This window comes from Pholis gunnellus, assembly GCF_910591455.1.
Source record: "Pholis gunnellus genome assembly, chromosome: 20".
Classification (NCBI taxonomy): domain Eukaryota; kingdom Metazoa; phylum Chordata; class Actinopteri; order Perciformes; family Pholidae; genus Pholis; species Pholis gunnellus.
This window is the reverse complement of record NC_136547.1, coordinates 15,058,092-15,070,404: the sequence shown is the minus strand read 5'-3', so window position 1 is coordinate 15,070,404 and position 12,313 is coordinate 15,058,092. Positions and strand designations below refer to the sequence as shown.

Here is a 12,313-nt window from a genome sequence, read left to right as displayed (position 1 = left end):
TGGGAGCAAACAAATAATTTAAGATGGATATTGAAAAACTGTCTTCAATTTAGATATCATTTGCACTGAAAAATTGGTGTTGGAATACATTTCAAATAATATAACTGCAATATTCTGAAAAGCAATTGAATCGTGCAGATCTTTACTCTGGATGCACACTGGAGGACTTAGATTACCGGCAGAGTCAACGAACCCATTTCAACATAACATTTACCAATATCTGCTTGATGGACGTTGGAAGTTTTTCTTGCTTTAAATTCTGTATTTGTGATTATTCTCACTTAATTAACAATCCACAGGATCTTTATCTCGGGGCAACAGGCAACCTTTGGTGTGAAATCAGATGAGGAAACTGCTTTATTTAAAGCCATTAAACATTTTGAAAGAGGTCCTCTAGTACATAAACAAAAAACAGAGAGAGCTGTGCGACAGAAGGAGCTCAGGTGCCTCCTGGGTTATTTCTAAGTTGATAAGAATATCAAAAGCTGTGTCATTGAAATTCAATCTAAAGTGGTTTTAATCACAAGTTTGCCTTCAAAGTTGCTTTGTTTCCCTTACCTTTCCTGAATGCATAAATCCATGTATAACCATTTTCATAAATGAGTTGGCCTACAGTGATTTTCTTTTGTTGTTTCACAGTGGCAGTGATCCAGGCCACTTCTCTCCACTACTTGATAAAAACAAATTCAGCACAGTTTGGCTCCAGTCATTCTTGTTCATTTAGCTCCGTTTCTGATCGGTTCAGCAGATTCAAAAGAAAAACACAGTTGTGGGATCCAGATTTGGATGACAATGTCTGGTTTAAAGGCTCAAAGTCAGCTTTGCATATTTAATACATCACAGCCAACTAACAACCGTTATGCATCAACGCATCTCATAAGCAACACCTCTGGGAGTCTCGAGCTCTACTTCCAAAACTTCAAAACCTATTTTCCCAACGAGCCTTTGGAGAATGAATCTCTGTTTGTCTTTTACTCTCATAAAAGGTCTGGAGTATTCGCTAAGCAGAGGAGGGAAATCAAATGATTATTTACATCCTCTCGTTACCGGCTACAAAAAAAGTGTTTGGAATCTAGGGGACTTCCTTGGTTCATAAATTGCCAGCAACTTGTGAGCAGCAGGTTGACAGTGCAGTATACCCCCATGTGTCGGTATCACTAAGCAGATCATCCTCTTCTGATGGAAGGCTGCAGGAGACCTCAGAGTCCGTTGTGAGGGCGGATTTGTTGTGAGTGAAACGCCCACGTTCTAAATGTAGGGGTCCTGGGTCCACTGGGTTTGTTTGTATCAACCTCGTCACTCCCCCGCTGAGTGGAGTGGACACTTACCGCCACTGTCTGTGTTCACAATTATTTATCTACCAATTAGCTGTAATGAATGTACACGCACTTGAATGAATCCGAATGGACGCGCTGTTCCTGTTATCTTGAGACCTAACAAAAAGTAAAGGGCTTTAAGTGATTTTAAATGAATAGATACATGGGTACTGTAAAGCATATGGCTCAGGGCTGTGATAGAATGACCTATGGAAATAATGAATGAAAAGAATGCAGACCTTTTGAGTAGCAACACAGCGCTTATTTGATCATGGTCTCTTCAGGTTTATCTGTTGAGTTAATGTTTCAACTGACATTTCAGATTCAAAACTCATTATGCCATTTAATCATGAGAATAAAAAGTCAGCGTCTCAGGGGCAACAACATCACGCTGAATATTCAAGCTGTGAATCCAATGAAAATTTAGCACATTTTTGTATAGTAATATTAATCTTTTTGGATTATATCAATTGTCCAGCTCCTAGAGGAGTTATAAAATGAAATATGAAGGAAAGTTTTCTGCAGAGTTACGTCATCTTTAACTTAATTAAAACACATCTCACAGGAAATGTGGGCAGAGGGCAGAAAGGGGGCATTTTCCATGGCAGTAATTATGATATTGCACAGTGGAGACTACACAGGCCAGAGAGCACAGTCCCTCCAAAAAAACAACAGGGAAATAAATGCTCCGTGCAACTCAATGCAGATGAGCTCCAAGTCCTATTGAAGAGGCTGGTTTGATCTGTGTTGGTGATGTGTGAGATATACCTTTACTCCAGAGAATGTGCAGGTAGTCTTTATTTAGAGGCTGGTTGAGAATAATAAGACAGATCCTCTGCATGCCTGCACAAGAAAAGAGGGGGAAAAGGGGAAAAGTATGAATCAAAAACAATCAGGTAGAGACACTACAGACGACGGAACGTAATGGCCACATAGCAAAAACACATCATTGTTTTACCTTTTAAATACAGATTGTAATGTTGTTTAGTTGCTGTTGGGTTTCTCTAAAGGAAAATGTGTGCACACCACATCTCATCAATGCTCATTTGAATATGTTGACCTTGATGACACACCAGCTGCACCTACATGGCAACACAGGAACGCCCTTTCAATACAGCACAACCAAACACAACCTGACATTCACATCACTTTCCTCTCCATGCTTCTTTGTTCCAGGGTGCATCATTTCACAAATCTATTTCCTTTCTCAAATCCACATCCCTCTTTTCTTTTGCTCTGCTTCCAATGCAAATGTCTTTGTTTTTTCTGTCTGCAGAAGATGAAAACTCTGCATTCATGGACAAACTAAAAACAGAGCTGCTAGAAAAGCCTTAATGGAGCAAAGACCAAAGCACAAGCTCTCTTGCCCTCGCCTTAATACTTGCGAGTTCATTTATTTTCACTCTCATGTCTGCCCTTATCAGTGATTTCCCATCCATTTTTAAAGTAGTTGCACTTTGTAGCAAAGCCAAAATGCCATACGCAAGCTTAAGCAACACTGTGATTACGAAGCCCTCTTCCCTCTCTGCTAAACTGTATTCATGTAAATTGCGCACAACTGGATACCAGTTTGGAAACAGCACTCCATGCCATATCTAATAAAGCTTGCATCTTCCCCAGTACACATTTCAAAATACATCAGAAGGAAGAAGAAGAAGAATATCTTGAGGTTTCATGAAATTCTCATGGCATGTGCATCACCTTGTGTCCTATAAAGCTCCCTTTGTGGCGGTAAACCCTCAAGTGTAAAGAGTGCATTTTGACTAAGCTGAGAAAGTGTGGAGGGAAAAAAAATAGTCTTTGCTGCAGCAGCGGGCTTGATGTCGTTAAAAAGTTCACATCCATGGAAGGTCATTTCCAATACAAAAGTCAACCCCAGCAGAGTGTGGTGAAGGGAAGAGGAAACAAAAGGAGGACACAAGGAGGGGTAGGTGAGGAGGAGAAAAAGGAAGAGTAGATTTGTCAGTCTTGTCTCTTAATTGGCTGGAGGTGTACAGAGAACAAAAGACAAACCCAACCAGCCGTGACTTTTCAGATAACCCCTCATCGCACACACACACACACACACACACACACACACACACACACACACACACACACACACACGCACACACAAGGAAGTGTGCAGCCTTTTGTGCACTCCGTTTAAAGAAATGTCACCTTGGAAGTGCCAGACAGCATAAATACAACAAACCCACACACAAAAAAGATCCAAGCACATAACCTAGCATGAAGATATTCCAGGAATAAGCATCTATAATTAAAAAGATGAAATTTAAAAAGGCTAACTTTGCACACTGGGGTCTTTAAAATGCAGACATCCAGGGGCTGTTTTTATATCCTCCACCACGGATAGATAAGTGTTTCCGTAAGATATGGAACTAAAGCAACAATGGAAATGTTTTCTAAACTTATTTAACAGAGGAAAATGAAGTTATAATGCACAGCTGGGAGAAAGATTCGAGTGTGTATGTGAGCGATACAGGGAATCTCGGATACATGTTACCTTTAATTGGAAAGTGACGGATTCATCAATACATCGTATCTTCAGGAGGATGCGTGTGCGCTCTGATCTGCCACCATTATTTGCACTCCCTATGAAATCTGTACAATAAATCTTGGATTTGCACAGAGAGCAAACTCAGGTAGGTGGCCTGTCACGCTTAGCTAGCGTGCTTGAGTAAACATCTGTTTCAATGGATGCTTCAAAACTGCTGATAGCATCCTATCAGATGCGAGTGTCTCTTGACTGATGGTGGCCTTTGAGTGTTATTGATTTCTTTTTTTTGAGCTGTGCAAGCCAACACCACTTGTGTGTTCCTGTTCTGTGCAGAACACACACGCGTGTGAGAGTGTCAGGTGTATACAAACATATGTACGCGTAAAGGAGCACAATTACAGCGGCCCTTAGTGGTCTAACAGCAGGATTATAACCTTCAAAACAGCGATCAATAGGAGATGCAGAGGGAGAGAGAAACAAAGGAAGCAATGCACCGTAATACAACCTACACTAGTGTAATAAATGGTGCATGGCGCAGTACTCTGTTCCTCCATTGGCATGCATTCATTCACTCATTTTATCACAATGGGCCAAATTATGTTCTGGGGCTGCAACTAACGATCATTAAATTACCGATTAATCTGTAGATTGTTTTTTTTAATAATGAATGGATTTGTGTCTAAAAATAGGGAAAAATGTCCATCACAAGTTCAAATACTCTTCTAATTGTTGTTTTGTCTGACTAGCAGTCCACAATATGAAGATGTTGAGTTTGAAATTATATTTTTTTAAAAAGAGAAATGCAACCAATCTTTGGCTGGTACCAGAGAATGTTTGTTGTTTTTAATAAAAAAATGAACTGAACTTTCTAAACCCTAGAACACGCTGACGGGTTTTAAAAGGCACGTTTTATAAAAATAATTTATCATAGCCAGAAACTGTAATTTCTGCCGGCTCCTGACCTCCCTCATCGGAGGACTAAACTTATTTTGTTTCTATTTCTTTTCTAACCATTAGCCAATGAGGAGGAGGGAAAATGACATCATATAATCATAGACATAAGGACAACAATATTATTTAAAGATAGTTATTGATGAAAAAGGAAAGGAGAAAGCAGAGAACAAACAGGCACTCAAGAGTAGACAAGGACACATGTATGTAAACAGACAAACAACAACAACTAAAGCACAGAAAGAGAAGAGCTGACAGAGAGAAAATAATAAAATCCTTGTTTTTCCCTCCTTTAGCTGTGTACGATGGGGTATGAGAAGGGCTGGGATTGTAATCTAAAGATGCTAATAGTAACAGGGTAGCATTCAGCACCCCACCAGATCGAGAGCCAGGGTCAAATATGAGAACCGTTGATTGATTATTGTGTTTGTCAGAGACGAGCTCTACTGATACGTGTTCTGAGAAGAGGTTTCATGGAGAGTAGGTGTCTGGACTTCCAATGGAGGAGAATAGTCTGCTTGGCAATAGCTAGAGCCACAGGTAAAGACGGATTTGCTTGTTATTATTAAGTCTGACAGGTCCCTGAGAAGGCAGGTGGATGGAGATAGTGAAATGTTACATGTCAGAAACTCTGAAAGTTGTGATCTCTTTCCAAAACCTCTGAACCAGTGGGAAAGACCAGAGGGCGTGCAGGTAATTGTCGTGGGTGTCAAGTTCATGTCTCATTTAAAATCTTGCCAAAAATAAACTATATCCTGGGAGAAACTCCTCAGTGAATGCACCTGAGACCAACAGTCCCGAGACAAATATTCAGTGACACTTTGAACTGCAGAGCAGAGCATGTGGAGCATGGGCAGAGATATGCGTCACCAGAAACAAAGTTTGAATAATTTATAGTTGAACTTGAATTGCTTCACTTGAATAATGTCATTAAAAAACTGAATTCGAATCACATAATGTGAAACTGAATTCCCGTAAACTTGAAGGTGAAGGAACTCAGTTGCTCTGAAAACTGTATTTGCTCCAGACTGAAAATCCTGCTCTTTATATACGTCGACAGTCAGCGCTCACGATTCAAATGCAGTGCTCGCAATCCAGTTTCAGTTTAGTGAGACGCGCATGCAGTGGTTGAGGAACGGCAATCGAGTGCAGATTCACAGGACTCGGGTACGTTTAGATTTGTGGACAAAATCTAAAAGGAGAAAAACCCCGGAACTCGCAGAAACTATGCTGACATGAGCATTTTTGAGTATTCAATACTCATATCAAATCACCTCAACATCTCTAAAAACAGGTTGTTGGCATTGCACCGTGTATTTATTGGCCCGTTTTCTGGCTCGGTGGTGTATTTTTCCACATTACACTCTGTGAATGGGCAGACACAGACGACAAGAAGCCCAGACGGGATATTTCATGTTAGAGTGGAGTGCAGCTCCATACAAGAGTCTTCAGCTGTCCAAAAATTTACAGGTTAAAGGAAAGTGGTTCCATCACATTAAAGTAAAATTACTCAAGGAATAAAACGCCACGGACTACGGAGGTACCTGAGTTTGCCAGTAAACTGCAGAGAGTATGCTTACTGCATGTCTATGAAAAAGGTTGATCGGTGGCCGTATGCTGAATCCAAGAACGACGACAAAAAAGCTCAGACACTGCTGAGCTTTTTTGGGGACAGAACATTTGTTTTTCACTCCTAAGATCCCCATCTATATCTTTCTGTGGGTGGACAATATGTCTAGCCAGTGTCAAAACCCTGCACCACATTTCTACTTGGACAGAGTGTAGCGGCTGCTTCTCAACCAATGGCAGCTTCCTTTTGTTATAAAGTACACGCATGCAAGGCAGGAATATATTTTTGTTCAAGTCACAGAATTAGCTCTTTATAAAACAGATGTACATGACGAATAACAGTACAGCTGTAACAAGACAGAAGTAAGAGATGGAGGGAACTACTTGTCTTCCACATCACTTTTTCATTTCACAAAAAGATCCGTTTTATGTCTCTGCATCTGAGGGAACGTTCGCTAGCTGTCTCTACCCGATGGTGATACGAGTTCTTGAGCACATTTAGGCTGGATATAGAAAAATGTGAATTCAAATTCAGGCTTACAAATTGGCAGTTCTTCCGCGACCCACAGAGCGCCGTTCTTTGAGGGTGTGCGAAGAGCTGCTCTCCAAGCCACATCGTTGTGCGATCATCTTGACCTTTACAGCTCTGGGTGAAACCTGCCCGTAGGCAGCTTTCCCTCCTCCACACTCGCACACCACCAGGGAGCTCACGTAAACCTTGACCTTAGCGCAGTGGCTACAGGCAGCTGTAAGCAGCTTCTTCCTCGGGTCTCTAGGGAGGCCGGTTCTGACCATATGTAGGGTTTCTTTTAAGAGCATCAACAGATACAGAACATCTAATCCTGCCACAAAAATGTACCCATACGTGCCTCTGGAAAAGAGAAAATAGTAGATTTCAGTCAATTGTCGTACTAAACTTGGTTATCTAGGGTTGCGTTTGAACAAAGTGAATGTATATGATCACAGAAATCATATGCAGGAGCAATTTTTATTTCTTTTTTAAGAAACGTTTCAATAATCACATCACCGCCCCTCAAAGTTAGTTTTTCTCAAACAGCAAACATTACAAGCAAACACACTAGACCCTCTTTCAATAAACACTCATTATTCAAGCAGCCAAACATAAAAGACACTCGGAAGTGCATCTCATACACACACAACATTTGTTTTTGAGTTTTAATTCCCCCAAGACTGTGTGTGTGTGTGTGTGTGTGTGTGTGTGTGTGTGTGTGTGTGTGTCAGAGTGTCTGGGAGAAGCAGAGAGAGGAAGACAAGTGTGACAGTGACGGGAGTAAGTGTGTGTTTTGATCAGACGCATACAGATCTGTGTTCGGGGCGCCCCGGCTTGTGGCTTGTGGGTGAACGTGCCATGTGCGCACCGACCTGCGTATTTGATTGATTGCGCGCATGTGCGTTTGCGCCGAGGGAATGTGTGTTTGAAAGGCAGTACCTGAGGGCAGAAGGCAGTCCAAAGGCGTCAACTCTTCATCCATGGCCAGGATCCACAGGAGCTCGTCTTCAATCAGTCGACTCGCCTGGAACTGAGGAGAGAGGAGGACAGACACCGTTGCTACTGCCTTTTGCTTTCATCTGCCACAATATTTCCATCATTCTCTGCAGACTGAGTTAAACATTAATCTTGAAATGACAAACTGCTGTATGTAATAATACACCCAAACTTCTGAAACTCGTTTCCACCGAGCCATGCTTTTGTTGTATTGACTTTAAATTCGGTGCATGTAGGAGATAATCCTTTGAAACAAAATAAAAGCATAAAGTAGAGCCAGCACTACCCCTCGCTCACCTTTCAGCTTTACAATCCAGTTAGCAGAGAACAGATACTGATCACACAACAGTTACTCTACCACTGCTGAACTTTTTAACAACCTCCTTGTACCGCCCCTCAGTGAAAACAATGCTTCCTCCTTCTTCCCACACACACAGCAAGGTATTCCAAGTTTAAAAAACAGGAGTACGTCAATTATTAACTTGAGTGCGTCTGCTACTAGACTGGACTATATCAATTTTGCAAATGAGTTTGGCAGACGTAGAGTGGGATTATGTGATCATTATATTGCCTCCACGTTTCTGCAACCATGCTAAACGTGATAAAAACTGTCCCCACAATGACATATATAGAATATAGTTCTATGATTTGAAAGGATGTAAGTTGGTTATTTATTTTCACATTTTATTAGGCTACGAGTGGTCAACCATTAACATCTGCTGGAATGGTTATCACTAGAAGGCTGCTGTCACATCTCGACACACAGCTTTTCTGTAATTATGCGTTTTAAAGATACCAGAATATATTTTGTTTCTTACTTGTTCACTTTTACAGCCTTTGCTGTATTCAAAGTAAAACAGTTAGACTTTATTCTGGCTAATTATACATGCGTTAATGTTCTACAGCCACTGCAACAACACACATCAATCAACCACTGGTGTTCTGCCTCCAGGGTGTCCTCAGTCACTGAAGTAATTAAGCTGTGTTAATGCATGCAGCAGCTCGTGATGCAGCACTCCACTGCTAGACCACTGACTGATAAGCTCCTTGTACACTAACCGACCCCGTTGAACCTTTCGTGGTAAACATACCAACACATGAAGAAAACACTTCACTCAACTGTAACCATCTTAACGCAGCTGTATGCAAATGAATGGCGAGACAGCGGAGCAATGAGCAACGGTGCCGCCCGTTGTTCACCGATAAAAACGTGCAACACTGACACAAACAACACACATGCCGACACTATACTTCGCTACTAATAAAGCGACTTCACATTTTAAACCTGACATTGCTCTGCTTTGTAAATATTGATTAAAACTCACAGAATGAAGCGACTTCCGGTATAGAAGTTATCACGGTAAACAGTCAACGACAGCGCAGAGAGCTGACAGCAGCGCCGAAGAGTGGCGGGAATTTGTTACGGGGACACCTAGAGGCCAAAAGGGGAAACTCGTTTTCTGTGTGCATTGCTCCAAAAGCAGTGGGTTTCAAAAGAAAGACTCTCGGGTTCTCCAGCAAATTGAGTCGTAATTTAACTTTTTTTTTGTTGGTGGAAGTTATTCCGATAAGAGACAAACTCTTCCAATCACTGCTTTCACTCTTCACTATTATGTGCCCATTACCTATGGTAGGACCTACTGAACAGATGTCCAACAAATCAAATCCAATCAAATAAGCAAAACAGAAACTAGATTCTTCCAATATCAGGATAAGAATTGATCCTATAAATCAGGATCTGCTGGCCTAATGTGTTTGTAATTAGGGGGGGGGGGGGGGGTAAAAATGTCAAGAACCTTTAAAAGAGATCTGCATTAACACCACTGAACCATATATTATGCAACTTTTATTATAGGAGACTATTTTAATGTTTAATTCTTATTGAGCTTAATGGAGAATTAACAGTCAGACAATTAGATGCTTCATTGATCTACTAGGTATACAGTCTTTGTTGTATAGCTTAAAAAATGTACTGCAAGGTGGATGAACCAGGATCTTCCAAACTATCTATGTCATCCTGCTGTCTAAAAGTGAGATGATAAAAACAGGGGAGAGATTGTAAACTGACACCAAAACAGACATGCAATCCTTCATTATCATCTGACTGGAACAACATGGAAATTGAATTATCGTGATTTGGCTGAGGAGTTCCTGCAAACTAGTGCTGCAGCTTCGTCTGAAGACACTGAGGTCATATCCTGATGTCACATTTTATTCTGGGAATGTGTGAGTATAAACTTGGGGGATGTAACATATACATGGTATTGTATAAGCTGATTCCACTGTTTTGAAATATGATATATCGGACTGAATCTGACTACTTTTAGTGACATTTAAATATATATTTCCAGATATTGTGTTTTAAACATTTACCGAAGCTGAAACTATCACTAAATTGGAGTGATTCTTTTTAAATGAGTGTCTCTATGTTTAATAAATATAGCCAAAATATTTGAATCCATATATGAATTAATATGATATTTAGGACATGAGTGAAAGAAATGGCAATTGCAAAGACAAAAAAAAGACAAAAACCTAAAATGGTCCACAATCAATATTTTATAGCACACACATAAACACACCTACAGTACTTTCAAACAGCACGCAGCCAGACTTCACAATAACACACCAGCGCTCCAAAAATTCAGACACATCAGAAAACTCACACAAGCTGCACAAATATACACGAGCAAAACACACACAGGTAAACAAACACCATGAGCACACGCACACAACTCAGGCACACAAGCAGTGGACTGATGGTGTCTGCCTTAGATATCTTCAGACAGCGGTAGAAGCAGTGTAAACCGAGAAATCAAATCTCTCTCAAGGTGAATCCACTCCGGAAGCTCGTTAAAACAAACGTTCTCTCATCAATCAACACTTGTCCTGTCTCTTAGATAGACTTCACATGGGGGGGAAATAATACACACACTTAACACACAGTTTTGCACAGGCGGAACACACACACACACACACACACACGCACACATGCTATGCTCAGATGCACGGGAAGTAATTCATTCTGTGGGCATGCATTATAAATACATCTATGAATAAATTCCAGGCTGAGTGCATTCTTCATTGGATTTTTATTTTTTTACAAGGCCACACCACCTGAATGCTTGAAAGGCTCTCTCTCTTCTCTCTGCATCTGCGTAGCTAGCTCACCTTTCCTTGTCCATCATCCTTTCTAATATTTAACCCATCATTTTTGGATCCGGCTCTTTCCCCTTCACTTCTTCTGTTCGTAATTCCTAAATATTTTTATTTTTGTGCTATTCTTGGGAAGGATTTTTGGAATGATGCAGCCACAAAAAAACATGAACTTTTTTGTTTCAATATCTCACACAGGTTGAACAGCTCAAGGTCCAGCTTCAATGGTTTTCTAAGTTGGTTGCTGTTTTTCTTTTTCATATCTGTAGTACATTTAAAGCTACAGCCATATAGATTAGCTTAGCATTAATACTGGGAACTGGGGAAAACAGACGGCCTAGCTCTGTCCAAATGTAAGAAACTGCATACCATCAGCTTTAAAATTCACTAATTGACAAATTATATCTTGTTTTTTTTATTTGTGTTTGTTGTCATTGTTGTTTCATATTTCAACAGAGCCAGGCCAGCTGTTTCTCCCTGTTTCCAGTCTTAATGCCAAGCAACCTTTCTGCTTGCTTCATTATTTAACGTACAGATATGAGAGATGCTAGCCTGTCCACTTCTCATCTATCTATCTTCAAAGAAGCTAATAAGCATATTTGCCAAAATATTTGCATTACGTAGCTGAGATAATTCAGCTAAAATAATAGCTGTTAAAAAAAAGACAATAGCTCAAAAAAGCCATAGCTGTGGAAACGTGGATTAGTAACTTTCCATGTTTTTCATATCTCCCCATAATATCTGTCTTTCATTAAAATAAAGAGACGCCTGAGTCACATTTAATGCACAGCAGGAAAATCATCACAGCTGGCAGATGACTGTACCGCAGAAAAACCCCCATTCTCAAGAAGTGAACCTCTGCCAGGCTCAGTCTTTTTTTATACTGTGCAAGGTAATAAAACAAGTTTATCAATATCTCTTGCCAATTTCTTTTTTTATTCTCCCTTTCTCTTTGCAGAAAATTGTGGTTGGGCTTCAGGTTTTGGCTAGCTATCTTTTGCAGCTAATTGCCATCATTATTTGGCACATCAGATCAGGACTGTTGCCAATTTCTCACCTGGAATAACAGTGAGGTTACGAGAGGTCACAAACACTAATGTTAGTTGCTAAAGCTGAGATACCGATGTCATTTCTTCCTGAATTACCAGCTGTTTACAGAGAAGCATATACTGAGAAGTATTGCTGTGGACATTTTCATTACGTCCTCTCCTAAAGGTCTTCACAGTGAAGTGAATGTGTTTGTCTTGAGTTCAATTTAATGTCTCCTATCAGCGAATACACGGGTCACATTACTGTATTACCCCACTTACCCCT

General features: G+C 40.5%; 1 protein-coding gene across 4 annotated transcripts in view; it reads right to left on the bottom strand.

The window, feature by feature from the left end:
- tpk1 (thiamin pyrophosphokinase 1) overlaps positions 1-9,202 on the bottom strand; it is a 55,105-nt gene extending 45,903 nt beyond the window's left edge. Inside the window, exons 1-3 of one of the 4 annotated variants that reach the window (XM_079181609.1) lie at positions 9,169-9,202; positions 7,787-7,877; positions 2,085-2,159 (exon numbers count right to left, since the gene is read on the bottom strand). In XM_079181609.1, coding sequence (XP_079037735.1) covers positions 2,085-2,159; positions 7,787-7,829 — 118 coding nt within the window. In that variant the 5' untranslated portion in view covers positions 7,830-7,877; positions 9,169-9,202. Of the gene's footprint in view, positions 1-2,084; positions 2,160-7,786; positions 7,878-8,140; positions 8,195-9,168 lie in introns of those variants that run through there. The other 3 variants (XM_079181608.1, XM_079181611.1, XM_079181610.1) reach the window with 3 other exon arrangements.
- Positions 9,203-12,313: the final 3,111 nt, after the last annotated feature.